General features: G+C 48.5%; 1 protein-coding gene across 1 annotated transcript; it reads right to left on the bottom strand.

Annotated features, from left to right (window-relative positions):
• Window positions 1-9,550: 9,550 nt before the first annotated feature.
• Window positions 9,551-19,648, bottom strand: C1R (complement C1r). The gene is made up of 11 exons (XM_075552106.1): window positions 19,496-19,648; window positions 18,572-18,800; window positions 16,995-17,187; window positions 16,558-16,704; window positions 16,259-16,455; window positions 15,856-16,003; window positions 15,625-15,746; window positions 13,472-13,550; window positions 13,047-13,202; window positions 10,892-10,966; window positions 9,551-10,429 (listed from the first exon to the last, which is right to left on the bottom strand). The coding sequence occupies exons 1-11, from the start codon at window positions 19,543-19,545 to the stop codon at window positions 9,660-9,662; spliced, it is 2,166 nt and encodes a 721-aa protein (XP_075408221.1). The 5' UTR covers window positions 19,546-19,648; the 3' UTR covers window positions 9,551-9,659.
• Between the last annotated feature and the right edge of the window lie 218 nt (window positions 19,649-19,866).

The following is a 19,866-nucleotide window of genomic DNA, read 5'->3' as shown; positions in this document are numbered from 1 at the left end:
TATACACGAGGCTCTGAAGTAAAATAGAAACATTTTAAAGGATATTATGTAGACAATGGTGATATCATTTGCTTGTAAAAATACATTTTTTTATCATCCTTAAATGGTGAAGGACAGGATTGGCTTTTCCATCTCAAAAGTTTGCCGACATCTAGCCTGGAGAACTGTGAGGAAATAAATGTCTGTTCTTTTTTAAAAAGGAGAGGGAGAGAGAGAAGGAAAAAGCATTGTTTAATCGCTTTTGTTTATTTCTGGCACCTGCTATTCCATCCCGCCAGAAGTGAAGTTCCTAGTCTAAAAGGCATCTGAAAATTAATATTCCCTGAACGGAACTCATGTGGCTCATCAGCCTGCTTCTCTCGTAATCTCTCACACCATAGCTGAGTTGGGGCTTGTTCAACTCATCACAATCCACACGTGAGGTCTCCTTTTCGACCCTCCTCTATTATGGTCTACACCAGCGGTTCTCAACCTGTGGGTCGCAACCCCTTTGGGGCCTTGGACGACCCTTTCACAGGGGTCGCCTAAGACCATCGGAAAACACATAAATATTTCACAATATATAATTATGTATTGTTTTGTGATTGACCACTATGCTTTAATGATGTTCGATTATGTTCAATTTGTAACCATGAAAATACATCCTGCAGATCAGCCATTTACATGACGATTCACAACAGTAGCAAAATGACAGTGATGAAGTAGCAAAGAAAATAATTTTACGGTTGGGGGGTCGCCACCACGTGAGGAACTGTCTGAAAGGGTCGTGGCATGAGGAAGGTTGAGAACCACTGGTCTACACCATCAAGAAATTATTTTGTCTCTTCTTTCAAATGATATCCATACTATGACCACTTCTTCCCATTTTCCCTGCTGACCTCTGGTCTGATCCACCATTATTCTTGCTTGGATTCCCGCCTTCTAATGAATATCCTTTTTTACCTTCTCTCCTCGATCTAGCATCCAGGCTGAGCTAAGTTCCCACTGCACACACTCATGGCCGCTGAATCAACTCTGACTGACAGGGACCGCACAGAGCAGCGTTTCCAAGGTTTAATCTTCATGGAATCGCACACTGCCATCTCTCCCTCCTGCCGAGTGACCGGTGGATTCAAAGTGCGGACTTCTCGGTTTGCAGCCAAGAGCTTAACCACTCTGCCACATGGCCTCCAGGGTCACAGCGCTCTGCTCAAAACATTGCCTTGACCTCCCCTCAGGAACGGACGCTTCTGCTGACTACATCTCCGGCTTCAGAGGGCGGAACTGACACAGAATTCTACAAAGTGCTGTGGATTCTGTGCTGCCTGGCCGGACACCTGGGAGCTGCCCCTCTCTGGCTCTTTGGACTTTAGTCTAGAGCGGATAGTCCCTCCTCCTTGCCCGCTGTTAATGAACACTGCTTTCCCTGCATAAGTGTGGAGCCGCTTGCGCCCGAACTTGGGCCGAAGCATTCACAGCTTCTGAGCCCTGAGGCTGACAGGGAAATGCCCCGAACATGGCATGCCAGCTGGATAGGGGCAGTTGAGGTCTGCTGTGGACTGGCTCCCAATGCTGGGCTGGAACTCCGGGGGACTGGACGGCAGTGGGACATCCCAGGAGCACCATCGGATGGGCTGACCCTCGGGGTGTGCAGAATCGAGTGGACAGCAATTAGGGGAGAGAATCAGCACGGCAGAGTGCTTCCCTGCCGACCCACCATTTAAAGTGCCAGCACTTGCCTGTCTGCAGGCCCATGTCCGCGCCCAGGACCAAATCAAAGCTGACCCCAACTCTGACATCCCGACTGGTAAAAAGAGCTCTGGCAGGTGGTGTAGTAAATACTCCCTCCCGCCCCTGCTGTGCTGGTCTTGTCCACCATTGCTTGACACTCCCTGGAAACCTGAGAGCCAGTCTTGAACCCCAGGATTTCGATGGAGGAAACATTTAATTGTTTTCTGCCTTTGGCTTCTGCTTGCGGGTAGGCTGGTGCCAAACTGCTTGACCATCCGTGACTATCCTGGTTCCACACTAAGTTGACGGGTATTAATTGTACCCAGAGACATATAATAAAAACAAACAAAATGACATATCTAGAAAATAACGGTCAATTTCAGTGCCCTTATGGAGACAGGAGAAAACAACTGAAATTACTAGACTGCAGAGAGGCTTGGACCTGGAGGAGCTCCTGCGGGGAGAGGGCCTTGGATCCTCCCATGAGGAATATTAGAGGGATGAACTCCAGCTACGTTACACAATTGGAAGCAAAAATTTAGAAACAGATGAGGCTATACAGGCACGCAGGAATGCTCTAAAAGACCTTTCTGACAAAATAAATGAACGTCTCGAGATAATTCAACAGCTTCAAGTAGGAACCAAAAGGCAAGCACTAAAATGCTAGAACCGGCTAACACTTTGAGAGAGCAAGGCAGAATGATTGAAGCAATGGAATCAAGAATCAGTGATCTTGAAGATGAGTCTCTTGAGAACAAAATACAAGAAGATCAAGCTGTAAAACAATGATGCCAAAAGGGTGTCTAAGTAATGGTGGGCCAGAATTACTATATATTTACTATTTTAATGCCCTCCTTATTTTATTATGACACAGATTAACCTGGTAGGCATGCTTCTGCCGTTATGAATGAATATTATCGAAGTTTTGACATATCATCAACTCTTTGTTTTTTTTTATTTTACATTTTATTAGGGGCTCATACAACTCTTATCACAATCAATACATATACAAACATCAATTGTATAAAGCACATCCGCACATTCCCTGCCCCAATCATTCTCAAAGCATTTGCTCTCCACTTAAGCCCTCTGCATAAGGTCCTCTTTTTTTTCCCCCTCCCTCCCCGCTCCCCCCTCCCTCATGTGCCCTTGGTAATTTATACATCGTTATTTTGTCATATCTTGCCCTGTCCGGAGTCCCCCTTCCCCCCCCCCCTTCTCTGCCGTCCATCTCCCAGGGAGGAAGTCACATGTGGATCCTTGTAATCAGTTCCCCCTTTCCAACCCACTCACCCTCCACTCTCCCAGCATCGTCCCTCACACCCTTGGTCCATCAACTCTTTTATGTAAATGTGTCCAGTCACTTAAGCGTTTAATCTGTGAAGGCAACCGTTCATGTAGTGCAGCTCATAGCTGACCCCTACTCCTATAATTTCCTTTTCTCAACAGTGTTTTAAATTATGTACTATATGCCCAGGGGGGTGATTGATAATGTTCTCTAACATAAAAATGACAATGATATCTCTAAGGTAAACCAGAGTCATATATAAACCATAGATATATCAATGGATTTTGAATTGCACTTAATTTTAAGCCAATCTAAGAGCAATCAGTTCGTGTGACATGGCCCTATCGCTTCCCGGCCTGTTGGCTAAGATCGAGTGTAGCGTATGACATGGCCCTGCTCGATGCGCACCCCCATGAAGAGATCACTGAGATGAGCACTCAAGCAAAGCGCAGTGAAGACATGAGCTGGTGCCTGGCTACCAGAAAGAATCCCATCTGGGGTCTTAAAGGCTTGTCTTCAAACAAGCAGGCATTTAAGTGAGGTGTCCCCTAAGTCCACACGGAAGAAGCACACCAGCCTGTGAGATCCAAATTGTAAATCCTAACCCCCAAATCCAAAGGAGGGAGCAGTAGCAGAGCTTCAGTTGGGAACGCCTGGCTTGCAGAGGGTCTGGATGTCAGCGGAAGCCCACATGCATTAAGCGCTCGGTGAATCCCCTCTGACCGTAGTTGAGCGAGGTGAACAGCCTTGCAGATTAGATTGTGGCAGGTGTAGTTAGGTTAAAATGTAATGTCATTTGCTCTCCCTTTTGACCCATTTTAAGGTTGTTTCAATTTTTAAAAAATGAAGAGGAAATATAAGTTGATTAAGCCTCTGATTAATTCCCTTTGGTCTTAGGCCAGGGATGTAAATAGACTTGCTATCATGTAGAATGTGTTGGAAAGTGGATTGTGATAAATGCGGTCAGGTTAAAATTTAACATCTTATTATGTGATCTTCCTTTTGATCTATTTTGAATTTGTTCTAGTTTTTACTATTCCTGATATCTTGTCAGTTGAGGTTTTTCTCTGTTTTATGTTGTTATTGCAGTTAGATTTCTAAAAATGTTTTTCTGTATATGAAATCCAGGGTAGGCGATTCTGTAGAGACAGTAACTGGATTAATGATTTCTGATGGGTGTGGCAGGGGAGGCTGGGGGAAATGAGGAGCTAATAATGATGAGCACAGGAAGTGCTCTGCAATTGATTGTGGTGATGATTATACAACGTTTCTTAATATAACTGAACTATTGAATTGTATGATTTGTGAGTTATATGCCAACAAAATCATCAAAAACAAACAAAAAAGACCACAAAAGCTGAAGAAAACCTAACAGTTCTATGGGACACCATCAAAAGGAATAATATATACTTCATAAATATCCTAGAACATCAAGAATAAATGTTAACGAGAGGAAATAATTGATGACGTAGTAAAGGGGAACTCCCCTAGTACATGATAGAAAACAAAATAACTATTCAAGACGCCCAGAAACTCCGTACAGAACTGACCCACCCCCAAGTCACCACGATGTGTTCTAGCCAAACTTTCTAACATCAAAGAAATGGGCACAATCCTGAGAGCAGCTCAGTAAACAAGGAACAATCACATATGAGGGCCAGTTGACCAAGATAAGTTTATATTTCTTTATTGAAACCACGAAGAGAAGAGGGCAATGGATTTATATATTTAAACCTTTGCAGCAAAGTAAGCGATCAGCTACCAGGAAAAAAAAGTAATAAGAAAGATTAAGGGAGAAATAAATGAATTAGAAAAAAATTAAAACTACAGAGAAAAATCAATAAGACATGAAGTTGGGTCTTTATCAATATTAACAAAATTGATAAATAACTGACAAACCTAACAAAAGAAAAGGATGAGAAAGAACAAAGTCTATGAGTAAGAAATAAAATGGATGATATTACAACAGAACCAAATGAGATAAAAAAGATAATCACATACTATAATGAAAAATTGAATTCTAGAAAATCTGAAAATCTAGAAGTGGACACATTTCTAAACTAAATTAAACTCACTGCCATGGAGTTGGTGCTGGCTTCTATGGGCATGTAGAGCAGGGGCCACCTGCCCTGGGGCTTCTAAAACTGTAACTGTTTGACGGAGTAGAAATCCCTGTCTTTCTCTCAAGGAGCAGCTGCTGGTTTCAAACTGCTGACCTTGCAGTTATCAGCCCAATGTGTATAAGACAAAGGGCTAATTTCAAAAATCTATAGAAAACCTCAATACCTTAATAAGAAAAATACACATAACCTAATTAAAAAAGGGGCACAAAAAGTGAATAGCCCACTTACTAAAGATGACATCTGGGTGCCCAATACCCACTTGAAGAAATGTTCTTGTTAATTAGCAATAAGAGAAGTACAATTTCAACTAACAATTGGATACGACATCACATGACACCTTTAGCAAAAACAAAAAACAAGGGGAGCGGGGAGGGAGGGGAGAAAAAAAAAAGAGGCCCTGATGCAAAGGGCTTAAGTGGAGAGCAAATGCTTTGAAAATGATTAGGGCAAAGAATGTACGGATGTGCTTTATACAATTGATGTCTGTATATGTATGGACTGTGATAAGAGTTGTATGAGCCCCTAATAAAATGTAAAAAAAAAAGGAAAAATAAGAACTAATGAATCTACCGTATCGCCTTTCTAAGGCTCAAAAATAAAGTAGACTTTGAAGCTGAAAAAAACAAAAAGCAAAACCCAGAAAATAATGAATACTGGAGAGGATGTGGAGAGATTGGAAGGCTCATATCTTGCTGGCAGGACTTCAGATTTTTACACCATTATGGAAATCAGGATGGTACTCCTTTGAGCAGATGCAAATACAATTATCTTATGATCTTGCAATCCCTCTACTGTGTATATACCCTAAATAAATAAAGAACACAACATGAACAGACATATGCACACCGTGTTAGACAGGGTTCTCTAGAGAAACAAAACCAGGACACAGAAATAAATAGCTAATTAGTCCACAGAGCAGTACAGAGGGCTCAGTTCAACTCACTTCCATGAGACAGTTGATATACTGACAGTCCTTCAACTCACGAGGGCTGCTGGGTGCAAGTCAAGGAAGCAGACAGCTGAGTCCTCTGTAGAGCAGTACAGCAAATCCGGCCACAGGCAGCAAACACTGGGGCAGGTCACCAACAGTCTGATGACAGGGTCTGACAACCCCCAGTTCAAGTGATGTACACACCAGCAGTGTGGCGAAGCAAGTCTCAAAGGAACCTCAAACTAGAGTGACCACAATCCACAGGTTGGGTGTCTCACAGGTAGTGTAGCTTGCAAGTTGAGGCAGAGAACTCACTCAGGCAGCCACACACTGGTCCGATCATCAGAGAGCAAGAGACAGAAAGGCGAGGCTCCCCGAGTTATTTATCTCTTTGCCCTTCAATTAAACGGCAACCTTATTAACCCCACATGTGTCTATTGGCCAGGTTGGAACAATAAACCGACCTTTTACACACACATAGTTCTTATTGTAGCAATTTTCATAATAGTAGAAAAATATGGAAGCAGCAATAACTACAATTACAGAAGAACGAACAAACGCTAGTCCATTCAGACGATGGGATAGTATGCATCAATAACAACCATTGGTGATTCTATACAACACGGTAAGATATGGACAAAACTAGACAACATTGTGCTTCCCAAAGTTAGTCAATACTATAAAGATGAATATTTGATGACACTACTATTATAAGGAAACCCAGAAGAAGTGAAGTGATTTTCCTACCAAAGGGTAAGAGTTTGAAGATTAAGAGGAAACCAGGGATGGGGTGGGGCTGGGGCAAGGAGAGGGGAGGGACAGGAAATTATGGAGGGAGGGAAGGATAAAGAATAGGGTGGGGGAAAGAATCACATTTATGGGGGGTTAACAGGATACTATTCCTGATTTGAGTTGTTGAAATGGTCATGCAACGACACAGAATGTGTTTTGATTCAAACCACAAAGAAATTAATAAAGTTAAATTTAGGAAGAAAGAGAGATAGGGAGGTCACAGACTTAAAACCCCTTCAGAGTCCTTACCCCTCAGACCTCCTCGTGGGCCTGAGTGGCTATACAAGGAGCAAACGTAAAACTGAAGTGGACTTGCATTCCTTAATGACACAAGTTTATTTCAAACACAGCAACAAAGAGTTTGCCCACAACTAGGAGTGGTTTGATGGCCTACGACGGGGCCAGGATGTGATTCTGAAGGAGTTAGTGCTTGATTTCCGGTACACCACCACCCCTGCAGCCAGGTCTGACAAGCTGGAAAGTAAGTTCTGGTGTGACTCAGTGGTATAGAATGTTTAGAAATCATATTCTTGTTGCATTTGAAGATCTGAGGAGTCCAGGCAAAGTATCATAAGTTAACTGTTAATCAGTGACTCACATGCTGGGTCTCGGGCTGAGCTCTATGCTAACCAGAATGGGGGTCACGTACCTGAACCCCCAGGACGGAGAGTGGCTCAGAGGTCATCCAGACACCCAATGCCGTTAGAGAGGATGTTAGAGACCAGGTTAGGGTTCAGGACAGGGTGGGGCTTGTGGGGAATAATCAATATAAAGCTGCCAATTGGACCCTCAGAGCTGAAGTTCATACTAAGCTCAAACTCAGAGCGTGAGTTCATACTAATATAAACTAGTGATCAAATAAAGAGGCACACGCCCCTATTCTGAAAATAAATAGTATAGTTTAAGGTTTTTGTTTTGTTAAACACCTCTGTCATGTCTGCCACCCTTGCCAGTAGAATCTGGGAGGTACTACTTCAATTACAACACGTTTTCTGGTCATTAAAAAAAAAAACCTACAAGAAAAGTATGCTAAACAGAGAGAGACTGAGAGAGAGAGAGAGAGAGAGAGAGAGAGAGAGAGAGAGAGAGAGAGAGAGAGAGAGAGAGAGAGAGAGAGAGAGAGAGAGAGAGAGAGAGAACGTATGCTCTTCAAATATATTGCACACCATTTGGACAAACTATGAGAAAACGTTTACTTCTGTCATCTCTGCATGCACACGTTTATCTCGGGGAAATCTTAAGTGCCCCAAGAACTGACAGTGCTTTGTAGGCAACAAAGCTTATTTAGTGACAAAACCTGACCTGAACCGATGGGCAGTTATTGAAAATATTCATTTATCTCACCTACTGTGAATATTCAAAAAAATTTCCCCCCAGAGAGTGACTCAGCTGCTTAATTCCAGGAGAGAGATAATTCATAACCGTAGCTAACATTTCTAAAATCTAAAAATCTTGAATAAACCACAACATTTGGCCTTGAGGGTTTTCAATAAAGGATTACAGGCTTGTATTCAGACTTACAAACTTTTCATTAATTGTGAAATTAAAAAAATTTAATTGTGGTTTTGGCAAAAGTTTATATAGCAAGTTAGTGTTCCATTTCACAATTGATGCACATTTTGCTTTGTGATATTAATAGCAATTCTCTCAGTATAACGGCCCTCTTCTCACTCCTCCTGGCTCTCCATATCCTTCACCTTCCTTTCAGGCTCCACCATCATTTTCATTTCTAATTTCATAAAATTTCCCCCGTGGTTGTACCATTTTGTACGAGGGCTCAGATCATTCTATACCATTGGCAACGTTTGTTGATTTCTTTTTTTGTGTGACTTAGGTATTAGTGCTGGGGTGAGATGATATTGCTGTTTTGATGACTTGAGAAGGTTTGAACCCTATACTGTTCTTTGTGCATTCCCACCTGTTTGTGTTGGCTCATGTGAAATGGTTCAGACAAGTCGTTAGTTGTGTAACCATACCCTGAGAATATTCCATCATAAATATATGTCATGCTCATGTCAAAGTTTGGATCTTTCTCTGAATATTAAATAGATGATAGGAAATACAAGTGACTTTAAAATATTGTTAGTGATTTAACTTGGAAATAAAAATTTCATAGCGCTCCTCTCTCAAAAAAAATCCTTAGAACTTGCAAAAGGAGGGACCGAAAATCGAGCAGCTGTGATATTTACAGCTATGTGAGAAAAACCAGAATTTCCTATATATTATAATTACAATCCTCATTGTAAACGTGTGCATAAGTTATTCTCACTGTCTCCCTAAGTGAATATTTTAAATATGAGCATAAAGGTTTTCATATTAATTAATTACCACGTTGACTCATCGAGAGTCCGTGGGCGGTACAAACGTAATTGGCAGAAGGCCAAAAGGTTGGGGGCTGAGTTCACCCAGAGGGGCCTTGGAAGCAAGTTCTGCCAAGCTCCTTCTGAAAGACGGCCATCGAAGGCGCCCTGGCGCGCAATTCCACTCTGGCACATGCCAGGGGTCTGCGTGACGGTGGTCTGCTCACTTGATAGACTTGTTTCTCGTGAAGCTTTATTTGGGAAAAGAGTTTTAGGCAACCACTCAATGATCTGAAAATGGGGAGGAAAAAGCGAGAACGAGAGATTGAGGAGCGATGCTCTTGGGACTGTGTCCGGGGAAGGGCGTGGAGGAGAGTTCAGGAGACAGAATGGATTGAACACCGTGTGTTCTGCGTCAGTGGTTTTAATAGGGGCTCGTGGCGGTGATCAATACCTGGTCGGATCATTTTCTTTTACACACCGCTCTCTGGACTGGGACCTCTGGAGCCTGGGGTTCAGCCCTCCTCCCCCATCTCCTTCTTGATCCAGTCGACATAGCTGAGTAACTTGGTGTAGAAACCGTACCCTCGGCTGCACCCAATGCCCCAGGACACAATGCCGGTGGCCACCCAGTGATCGCTGTTGGGATCCCTCACGGCAAAGACCCCCCCGCTGTCCCCCTGGCAGGAATCCTGCTTCAGGCTCGGGTCTCCAGCACAGAACATGCTCTGGGAAAACACATCGTTCCTTTGCTTCCCCTGGAGCCATTTCTCGCAGGCCTCTCGCCTGGCGACTGGCAGACGGACAAACCGGAGGTGAGAAACGATCCTCTCCTCTGTTATCCCAAAGCCACTGACGTAGCCCATGAGGCCCGTGTCGTAGAAGGTGTCATTGTCCGGCAGGCAGATGGGGAGGAGGTTGGGGCCCAGGGTGACGCTGTTTTCCAGCTCGAGCAGGGCAATGTCCCCCTCGAAGTTGTTGGATTCGTCCTGACGGTAGTCTGGGTGGATGCTGACCCTGCGGATGGGGTGGTTCCCCAGTTTCATGATCTCTTCTACGCTGGTGTGGCCCAGGAACACATCCACAGACGCGTTGCCTTGTGCGGAGTGGTCCTTGGGGTAGAGCGTGTGGGCAGCTGTGAGGATCCACCGGTCACCCAGCAGGGCGCCCCCGCCTCGCCCGTAGATGTTGGTGAACGCCTGCCAGGGGAAGTTGCCTGGCCGGGCCCTCTGCCCTCCGATGATACGCTGTTTGGATTCCACTGGGTTGACTGGCTTCCCACACACTGGAGAAGAGAGAAAAGAGAGGCCAGGCTAGGTCAGCTCCAGGTTCTGTCCCTCCCTGCTCTCTGTGGCTATTCAGTTCCCCCCCTGCATCCTTTCTTCTTGCCCTGTCCCTTCCCTCTTCCTCCTCCAGTTCCCACACTTCCTTCTTTGGACTGCTGTCAACCTTTTTTCTTGGGAGTGAGTCTTCTTGTCCGTGTTTTCTTTCTTTTTAAGTGGGGAGTGGGGAAGCAGACTTCCCGTTTCCCCAGTGAGACTCCTAGAATGCCAATGTCCAGCCTGGTTCTCTAGGTCCCTCTGTCCCTGTCTCCTAGATGCTCTCCTCTCTGATGTCCTTACTCCGCATCTCCATCTTTGACTTTTCTCCTTCACCCCTTTCTCTCCATTCTCTGTGCCCGAGCGCTTCAGAGACCACGCTGGATTGCAAAAGACACCGAGAACCGCCCCGGGGAGTTTCCAGTCACCTGGCAAGCACCGAGGAAGCTTTTCTCCTTCCTGTTCATTCTTCCAAATGCCCTGGGCTGTGCAGGTATAGGCCCCTGAGAGGAGAGGAGAGGAGAGAGAGAGGAGGAGATGCTTGAGCAGGGTGGCGATAGGTGAGAGGTCCGTGCACAACACTGGCTAGCAGAGATAAGGCCAAGGCATGGCCAAGGACCACCAGGCACACGGCTACACAAAGATGGACTATGGAACGTGTTAAGAAGCTCACGCAGATATATGAATGTACAGCTCTAGGTTTGATATGATCCCTTTTCAGGAAAGTAGGCATAAAAACCAAAAGGAATTTGCCAACATCGTCTTCATGCTTGCATTTTGGTAGTGAGATTAAGCTGCTAATGATAGCTGATATTTTCTCATTGCTGACCGTATGCCAAGCACGTTATTTGCGTAATCACACCGGATATTCACCGTGGCATTTTGAGGTATTTCTTAGTATCTTCGTTTTATTAACGAAGAAATTTAGCTTCGGTTGTTTCCTCAAGGTCATGAAACTTTTAAGTACCAGCACCAAGAGGGTGAGCTAAGCCTAAAGTCCAGCTCTTAACTAATACCTTATATAATCTAGATTTCCACCCCTGTTGTCATTAGTTTCCAATGTAGAATGCGTCTAATTTCTTTTATTAAAGTAGATTTTAAAGCTAGCCCCTGGTGAATTTGAGAGTATCGGTACACCCACATGCGATACATTACAACACCGTCGCCTGGGATTGGTGTTGACACGGTGGCGATGGTAACAAGGAGGAGGAGGACAGTGGAAGTGACGGCGATGTGTTACTACTGGTGTTGGGACAGCGGTGACGGTCATGGTCATGGTGGTGGTCACGAGGGTGGTTGTGGGGTTGGGAATCATGGGGATGGTGTTGGCAATGATGATCATAGGGAACTGTTGGAAAAAATCACCCAGTTGCCTCCTTTTTCAAGTCTACCAGATGGCTCTTGGCCTTGTGATTTAGGCCCTGACCCAATGCTCTAATGCGGGGGTGTCAAACTCAATTAAAACAAAGGCCATTTGGTACCACAGATTCATGTGGGCCACATCACATTTACACATCTTGTTAAATTTATATTTTGAAGTGAGGATTCAGGAATATGGATAGGATAATTAAGACACTATAAAATTGCTTTTATTGAGACATTTAACTTATTTAATGTATTTATAAAACTAAAATTATTCTTTTCTCCCTGAAACTTGCCAGCGCTTTCCTCCTACTAGTGTCCACTTACCTCTTACATTGTGACCGGAAAATATAACAAAGTAACTAATAAAAAGCAAAATGTTGGACAGCTGACAAACGTGATGCACAGTCGTCATGGCTTCCCTCTAACACGTTTACCAGCGCTGCCGCGAGGTATGATTCCTCACAGCACACCCAGAGCGCTCTTTTTAACCTTTTGCTATTGGGATCTGTTTACACTGTGTGACACTGAGAGTGGCAGACACCTCGCCTCTAAATGTCGCCGGAACTGAGTCAGCACGTTTATCCACGTCCACGGCCCCCAGGGAAGCACTGGGCCACGTTAACGTCAGGAGTTAGAGGGTTTGCGAGGAAATTGTGTGCACGGTATTGCCTCGATCTCCCCTAAGTGCTGTTTTCATGACATTCTTTTCTATTTTCACTTTATTTCAGAGCATCAAGGGCCACAAAAAATTACCTTGGGGGGCCGCATGCAGGCCACCAGTTTGACACCCCTGCTCTCGTGCATACCCCCTAAGGATTACGAATTGAGAACAAAGGGGGAACAGATTGCAAGGATCTACATATAACCTTCTCCCTGGGGGATGGACAGCGGAGAAGTGGGTGAAGGGCGATGTTGGACGGTGTAAGATATGGCAAAATAATATTAATTTATGAATTATGAAGGGTTCATGAGGGAGGGAGAAGCAGGGAGAGAGGGGAAAATGAGGAGTTGATACCAAGGGCTCAAGTAGAAACCAAATGTTTTGAGAATGATGATGGCAACAAATGTACAAAAGTGCTTAACACAATGGATGGATGGATGGATTGTGATAAGAGTTGTACGAGCCCCCCAAAAATGATTAAAAAAAAGAATTGAGGGGGAATCTCAGAGGATGTTGGCTCCAGACAAGGGGTGAATGGCACTTCCAATGGCTCTTACCTCTTTCGGACTCACTGTTTTCCGCCCTGGTGAGCATCTTGTAGTATGGCTCACGGCAATAGTACTGGATGCGAGCCTGGTAGGTGTGCACTCCCTTTGTGGTGGTGTAATGGAAGTACCCATTAGGCAGGCTTCGGGGCTGCCCACAGTCCTTGACTTTGAAAGAACACAGAGTCACGTGAGCGCGAACCTTAGAGAAATAAGCTCCCTGGGAAGGACGCTGGCCATGGATGGGAACTGGACAGAGTAACATTCTACTCTGGGTGGAAGAGCCCTTGGACTGAGACGGAGGTTCCCTTGATGGGCCATAACATTTGAAGGACACATGGAGGAAGGTGTCCCCCTCTTCCTTCCCTCCCTGTAGGTCCCTCAGGCTGGGCTTGGGAGGTCCCCGGGGACAGACACGTGCATGAGCCCTGACTTACTCCTGCACCTGGGCATGGCACGGTGCCATGTGCCGTCGTCTTGGCAAACAGCTGTGAAGGATGCCAACACTTGCTTTCCCTGTTTGAGCAAAGATAGAGGCGCCATTAGTAAAAGGGACGCGGTGACTCCCTTCTGACTTACCTGCGTGGGGATGACAGGGAATGAGAAGACGTCTCTCAAGGGCCCAGTCCTCAGGTCCTCCCGGCCCCGCCCATTGATGTGTCCTCATCCCTTCTCCCCAGCCTGCCCTCCCCAATCAGAGTTATACTTATAGACAAGAGTACCAACTCTCACACCGAGCAAGGGCTACCTGTTAGGCCCTATAGTCTCTCTAAGTTTGCCAGGGGGAATTCGTCTCTTCTCTGATTCCGATTAGGCTTCCAGGTGAATCCCTTCAACAAGAAGGGGCTGTTCCCCAACTACCATGATCCGAATTCTACCTTGCAGGACTGGAGAGGGCAGAGGTTGTACAGTGGTGCATATGAGGGCTGGAGGCACAGGGAATCCAGGGTGGATAATACCTTCAGGACCAAGGGTGTGAGGGCGATACTGGGAGGGTAGAGGGAGAGTGGGTTGGAAAGGGGGAACCGATTACAAGGATCTACATGTGACCTCCTCTCTGGGGGACGGACAACAGAAAAGGGGGTGAAGGGAGATGCCGGATAGGGCAAGATATGACAAAATAATAATCTATAAATTATCAAGGGCTCATGAGGGAGGGAGGAGCGGGGAGAGAGGGGAAAGAAAAAGAGGACCTGATGCAAAGGGCTTAAGTGGAGAGCAAATGCCTTGAGAATGATTGGGGCAGGGAATGTACGGATGTGCTTTATACAATTGATGTATGTATATGTATGGATTGTGATGAGTTGTATGAGCCCCTAATAAAGTGTTAAAAAACAAAACAAAACAAACAAGCAAACAACAACAAAAAAGAAGGGGCTGTCCAGTCCTAGGTGCCTGGCCTGGGCTGTCCTATAGGGTCACTTTGAAGCAGGGAGGCCTCCCTGGCAGTGAGTTTGAATTGTCTGAAGTGCTATAGCTCAGGGACTTTAAGGAGGCTCTGTGCCAGGCCTTGCCAGCTTTTTGTCACACTTTTTTCTTGGACTATACTTCATTAAATATCTAATTCTAATCTCATTAAAAAAAATAGTACTCTAGTTTCCTAGGTCTTGTGGGACTGAACCAAATAATAATACAAAACAAAACAAAACAAAGGAGGTTGTGTTTCTTTGGTGTGGAAACAAAAGGCCCCGAGCTGAAGCAGAGCCATATCCCTCACCCTTCTGGAATGTCCCCCAGGTGATGCTAATGTCAGTTAACTTCTCCGAGCAGTTTTCCAGAGCACACAGGCCTTTCCCAAAATGCTAGTGTCTCTGAGCACCTTCCAAAGATGCTTGGGGCTTGGGACTTGCGTTCCATTATATCTACGTGAATGGCCAGTGCAGAGGGAAAGGAGCTGGTGGCGTTGAAAAGGGAGTAAAGCATTTGTCAGTCTTCGGACCACCTGATGGGAATGGGATGGGACTGGGGGTCTCCTGGAATCAGGGGCAATTCATCAGACTGAGGTGGCTCATGGAGACATTCGAATGTCTGCTCCACAAAGACAGGTGACCACACATGTTTTTGAACACTGTATCTCCAGCATCTGGAACACGGCGTGGCCCTTGAAATATTTGTTGAACGAATTAATTACCACTGGAGGACCTACTGTCAATCTCCGATTTGCCTTCGTTTTTCAGGTGGCTCTATTAAACAAGGGGCGGGATGGGGTGGGGGTGGGGGTGCCCAGGCCTGGCTACCTGGCCAGGGATAACCCTAATAGTATGGGTCACAAATAGCTTTGTAGTTTCCCAGTTTTTATGGGACTGAACCCAGTGATAAACCCGAGTTCTTTCCTGGGTCCGCAAAGCTGAGGACAGGATGGTGGCCTCCAAGGAGACTACCAATGTGCACCATGGAGCGAGAGGCAGGCTGTGTCCCGGTCTCTGCGCTATTCCAGCCCAATGGAGTCGGAAACTCTAGTGGGCGACCCAGACATCTGTATTTTTAAAACTTCCTTTGTGTTTCTCATGCGCAGCCAAGATTGAGAGCCAGTGGGGCGGGGGCCCTTGTCACCGGGATGACTCCCCGCCTGCCGGCCCTCTTCTCTCACCTCCATGAGTTCGTAGCCTGGCTTACAGGAGGCAATGAAGTAGTCACGGAACTGGTACTTTGGTTGTAGGTCCCGGATCATGGTGAACTCGTCCAGTGCCTTGGGCTGGGGGCACTTGATGACTGTTGGGGAGACCAGAGGGCATGTTTATCTCAGACTCCCTGGTCCTCGCCCCCTCCACACCACCCTGCCCCATCCTGGCCGGCAACAGAAGCCTGCAAGCAAGCTTACTCTCCGTGGTGTAGTGCAACTTCCAGCCTCGGCTATCCCCGGACTCATCTGTGAAGAAGAGCAGGTCTATGGCGTTGCTGCTGCTGTCCAGGGCGGGGGGCCTCTGCGTGCCACAGAACTCGCCAATATTCTTCCCATTGGCATAAATCTGGACGGGAGGAAGGGCAGTCATTGCCCCATCTCGGCCATTTCCCCCAGGGCCACCTGGGTCTTCCCTTGGTGGTTAGACGTGCTGGGACTCCTGCTTTGGGGGTGTTTTCAGTTTAAGGGGGAAAGGACTTGCTAGCCCACGTGTAACCGTGGCCCCTCCTGTCCCCCGATGACACAGGAGGCAGCCGGGGAAGAGAGCAGCCAGAGGGGGACAGGGAGGAGAGGAAGAGTGCTCCCAGGAGGTCAGATGTACCTGCAGCTGGTCATAGGGGCAGTGGACTTGCTGATGGTCATCGATTTCAAAAGGCTCCAGGAACTTGAGGTGGAGGGTGAGGCCCCGCTCGACGCGGATGCTGTAGTTACAGCGCAGGTCCGGGGGGTAGGGCCGGGGGTACTCTAGGCTGGAGATGTAGCCCGAGGGTTCTGTGTACAGCTCGCTGCTGCAGGAAGCTGGGAGGGCAGAGTCGGGCCCGGGTCACCAGCAGACCCTGCACCAGACCCAGCAAGGCCAGCCGCCATCCTTGCCTCCCTCCCGTACCCACACGCCCTTACCCTGGCAGGAATGGCCATCTGTTTGAAGCTCATAGCCTGGGCGGCAGGAGCAGAAGTAGCCGCCCACGTAGTTGTGACACAGGTGCTGACACGGGGGCTGGGCAGCCTCTTCCACAGAGTTGAGCTGGGTGGCACACTCGTTGAGGTCTGGAGGGCATTCAGGAGGCAAGGGTGAGGTTCCTGCCAGGGAGGGATCTGGGGGGTTGGGGGGGCTCTGATCTCAGGAAGGCCCATCGCCAGACGCCACTGGGACCTCTTGGAACTCCCCGATGGGGTGGGGAGAGCCAACGTTGGCAGACTTCTGGAAGAAGTTCTCTCAAGGGGAGGAAGACACAAGGTGAGGATTCTGGCTCCTTCGGATTCAAGCTTCTACTTTACTAGGCCCCTGGTCGAGACCACTGAGGCCAGAAACGGGGGCTTCCTCGTGGACCACTCACCCACAGCTTGGTAATAGGCCAGGAAGCCTTTGTAGAACATCATGGTCCCATTCTCCTCGTTGGAGAAGTCCGTGTGGAAGGTCAGCAACATCTTGTTCCCTTGGGACAAGAACTCCTTCTTCCCAGGTGGGTTGCCCAGTGGGGAACCCAGCTGCCCACAGAACCGCCCCAGGTTTTTCTTGTCTGCGGAGATCTGGGGGCAGAAGAACAAAGGAAAGAGAGGTGTCAGAGGTCCCCTCTGTCTGGTCCTACAGAGGGAATCATGCCCCCCAGTTGGTCACCACCTGCTGCCTTCTGATGGTGGCAAAGGTCCCCGGGGGGGGGGGGGGTGTTGCATCTGTCCAGCTGGGTCTCCCAGGGACAAATTCCTCGTCTGTTCTCCTGTGTCCCCTGCCTAAGTCCTGGGGGCTGGCGGTTTAGGCCTTGGCCGCTAACCATCTATCTGGTCCATGGTGGTGAAGCCACCAGCTATTGCCTCCTCCTCCGGAGAACGAGGAGGCCTTCGACCCCTGTGAAGATGGACAGCCTCAGACGCAGCGCTGCTCTGTTCTCCAGGCTCGTTGCGACGCGTCGGAAGTCCCTCAGCGGCAGTGAGGGAGTGGGGCACACCCCAGATGTCCGTTCATCTCCCCCAGGGCTCTGCCCTTCTGCCGCAGGAAACCTGGTCCTCTCGGCCCCTCCTGGCCCGTGTCTTCCTTCCCAGCGCCTGCAGGGCTCGGCTCTGCTTACCCTGCTTCACCGCACTGAAACTGCACCCCGCCACCCCGCTCAGCGGAGAGGACCTCCGGAGCAGCACGGATCACCGTCAGGCTTCTCTGCGCTTCACCCCACGTGCTCCACAGCTCCTCAAAAGCAGAAGTGGCTCGCCCCCCCTCTTCCTGCTCACCAGCACCCCCAGCCCCCTAAAATACAAGCAAACAATGCCCCCCCCCTGACAAACATTTCACATTCCTGACCTAGGAGATGGACCATTTCCTGTTATTCTCACTTAACCTCCAGAAGGGGCTTCTGAGAATGGTGTTTATTGGCTCCAGGTGGGCTTTCCTGGATGCAGGAAGAAGGGCTGAGAAGGTCAGGGGCCCGAGCCGGCTGGCCTCGATGAGGGCTGTGTTCAGGCTGGCACCACACGCGTCTCTCTTCCTCTGGCGCGAGTTGAAGCCGGCCACCAGGGCATTGCTCTCCGTGGAGTGAGTGGGAACGGAGGCACAGAGGTTTCCAAAGATTCCCAGCAAGTCGGCAGGTGGGGGAGGCGTTGAGGCCTGCTATGGAAACTAACACCAGACGCCCTGTCCTCGAGTCGATGGCTGCGCCTAGGGACCCTATGGGACAGGGTAGAGTGGCCCCTGGGCGTTTCGGGGCACAGAGACAGCGAGTTTCCTGTGCGTGTTCTCCCCATGGTCCTCCCCGAGGCTCTTTACAACCCTGTCTGTGACCTTTGAAGGCCACTCAGTCGCCAGCTCTTTCTGGCTAAGGGGCTTGTCCTGGGTGGGAAGGGCGATGTAGGCTCAGAGCACGTGACCTCCTGTACCACAGTTACCCATCTCAGCCGCCCCTCTGCGCCCCACGCTAACCCCCACCTTGACGTAGTCATAGAAACAGCCTTCGGAGGGCTCTAGGTCGAACTGCCAGAAGATGAGCTTCACCCTGTACCCTTGGGGAACCGTGATCACAGTGGTGGTCTCGACGTTGTTGGGGTATGGCTTGGGGTACAGAGGGGAAGTCACCTCCCCAAAGAGCTTCTGAGGGATGTAGATGGAGCCTCCCTCCCTGCAGAGCAGGACTGTCACCAGCAGGTAAGGGAGCCACCTGCCAAAAAGAAAGAGGGTCTCTGTAGGGCTGCAGGGGGGCAGCACCTCCCCGTTTGGAGGGTGGCTTGGCTACGGGATGGATGGGCTCTAACACTCGCGTGTTCCTCTCTGCCCTTCCAGACCCTAAAGGAGATCCTCCAGGTGTGGAGGGGGGCGGGGGCGGAGGGAGGGGAGGTCAGCCTCTGGCTTGCAACATCGCTGCTCCTCCCCAGCAGAGTCCCGTCCAGAGGTCAGCCTCTTTGGTTTCGCTCCCCACCCGCCTCCCCGGCCTCACCCCTCTCTTCCCCTGCCAGATGTGGGCCTTTCCCGGAACACCACTGGCTTGGGACCAGTTGTTTTGAGGGTGAAGGTTTCGAGTATGGCTCTTTGAGCGACTCCCAAAGGCTCAGCCAAGGCCTTTGGGGGAAACCAGTTGGGGAGTATGGGGAGCATGCATGGACGGTCTTCCGCCTGGGCTGTGGTGGTCGCAGGGAATACGGCCGTTCTCTCCTAGGTCTAGGGTCTCTCTGGGAGGAGGTGGGAGGTGGGTTTGTGTGCGTGCACCCCGGAGCACATTGGAAGAGATTAGGTGTGTGGAGAGAAGGCTGGGCCTCTCTTCATGAGTCAAAATTGGGAGTGGGGTGGCCTCCTGCTGCCCAGGATTCTCCCCGCTGGCTCCTCGCCCCCTCCACGGTCCCCATCAGCCTTACTCACATCTCTCCAGGCCGGTGCTTTGATGCTGGCCTCTGCTGACTGCTCTTCATAAGGCAGCTCTGGGTCCAGGGAGAGCCCGGTTCATGCAGAGCAGAGAAGGGGGAGGGAATGACTGGAGGTGGGACGGGGGTGGGGGGTGGGGGGTGGGGGGAAAACTATTCCGGGAGGAACGTTGTAGGGAATGAACTATTTGCATAAACAAAAAAAATTCTGAGTTTCCACTTCAATTTAGTTTTGGTTTTGAAATCCCTGTTGGCAGTGCCACCTGCTGGCCAACTTGGGAAAGTTCTAAGGAGACGGGTTTGCGTCTGCAGATTTGAAGTCTCCCTTTCCCCAAGGCCTTTTCTAGGGACTGCTGTTGTGTTTTCAGG

Source organism: Tenrec ecaudatus, chromosome 6, assembly GCF_050624435.1.
Source record: "Tenrec ecaudatus isolate mTenEca1 chromosome 6, mTenEca1.hap1, whole genome shotgun sequence".
In the NCBI taxonomy this organism is placed as follows: Eukaryota; Metazoa; Chordata; class Mammalia; order Afrosoricida; family Tenrecidae; genus Tenrec; species Tenrec ecaudatus.
This window is presented reverse-complemented; position numbering and strand designations above follow the sequence as displayed.

Bases quoted from the DNA above. Each gene is read 5' to 3' on its own strand.
- C1R (XM_075552106.1), bottom strand. From the start codon at position 19,545: ATGAAGAGCAGTCAGCAGAGGCCAGCATCAAAGCACCGGCCTGGAGAG. The intron at 16,456-16,557 runs GTAAGGGCGTGT...CTGCCCTCCCAG, and splicing joins AGATGGCCATTCCTGCCAGG to CTTCCTGCAGCAGCGAGCTG. The intron at 13,551-15,624 runs GTGAGAGAAGAG...TTGCTCAAACAG, and splicing joins CAGGCTACGAACTCATGGAG to GGAAAGCAAGTGTTGGCATC.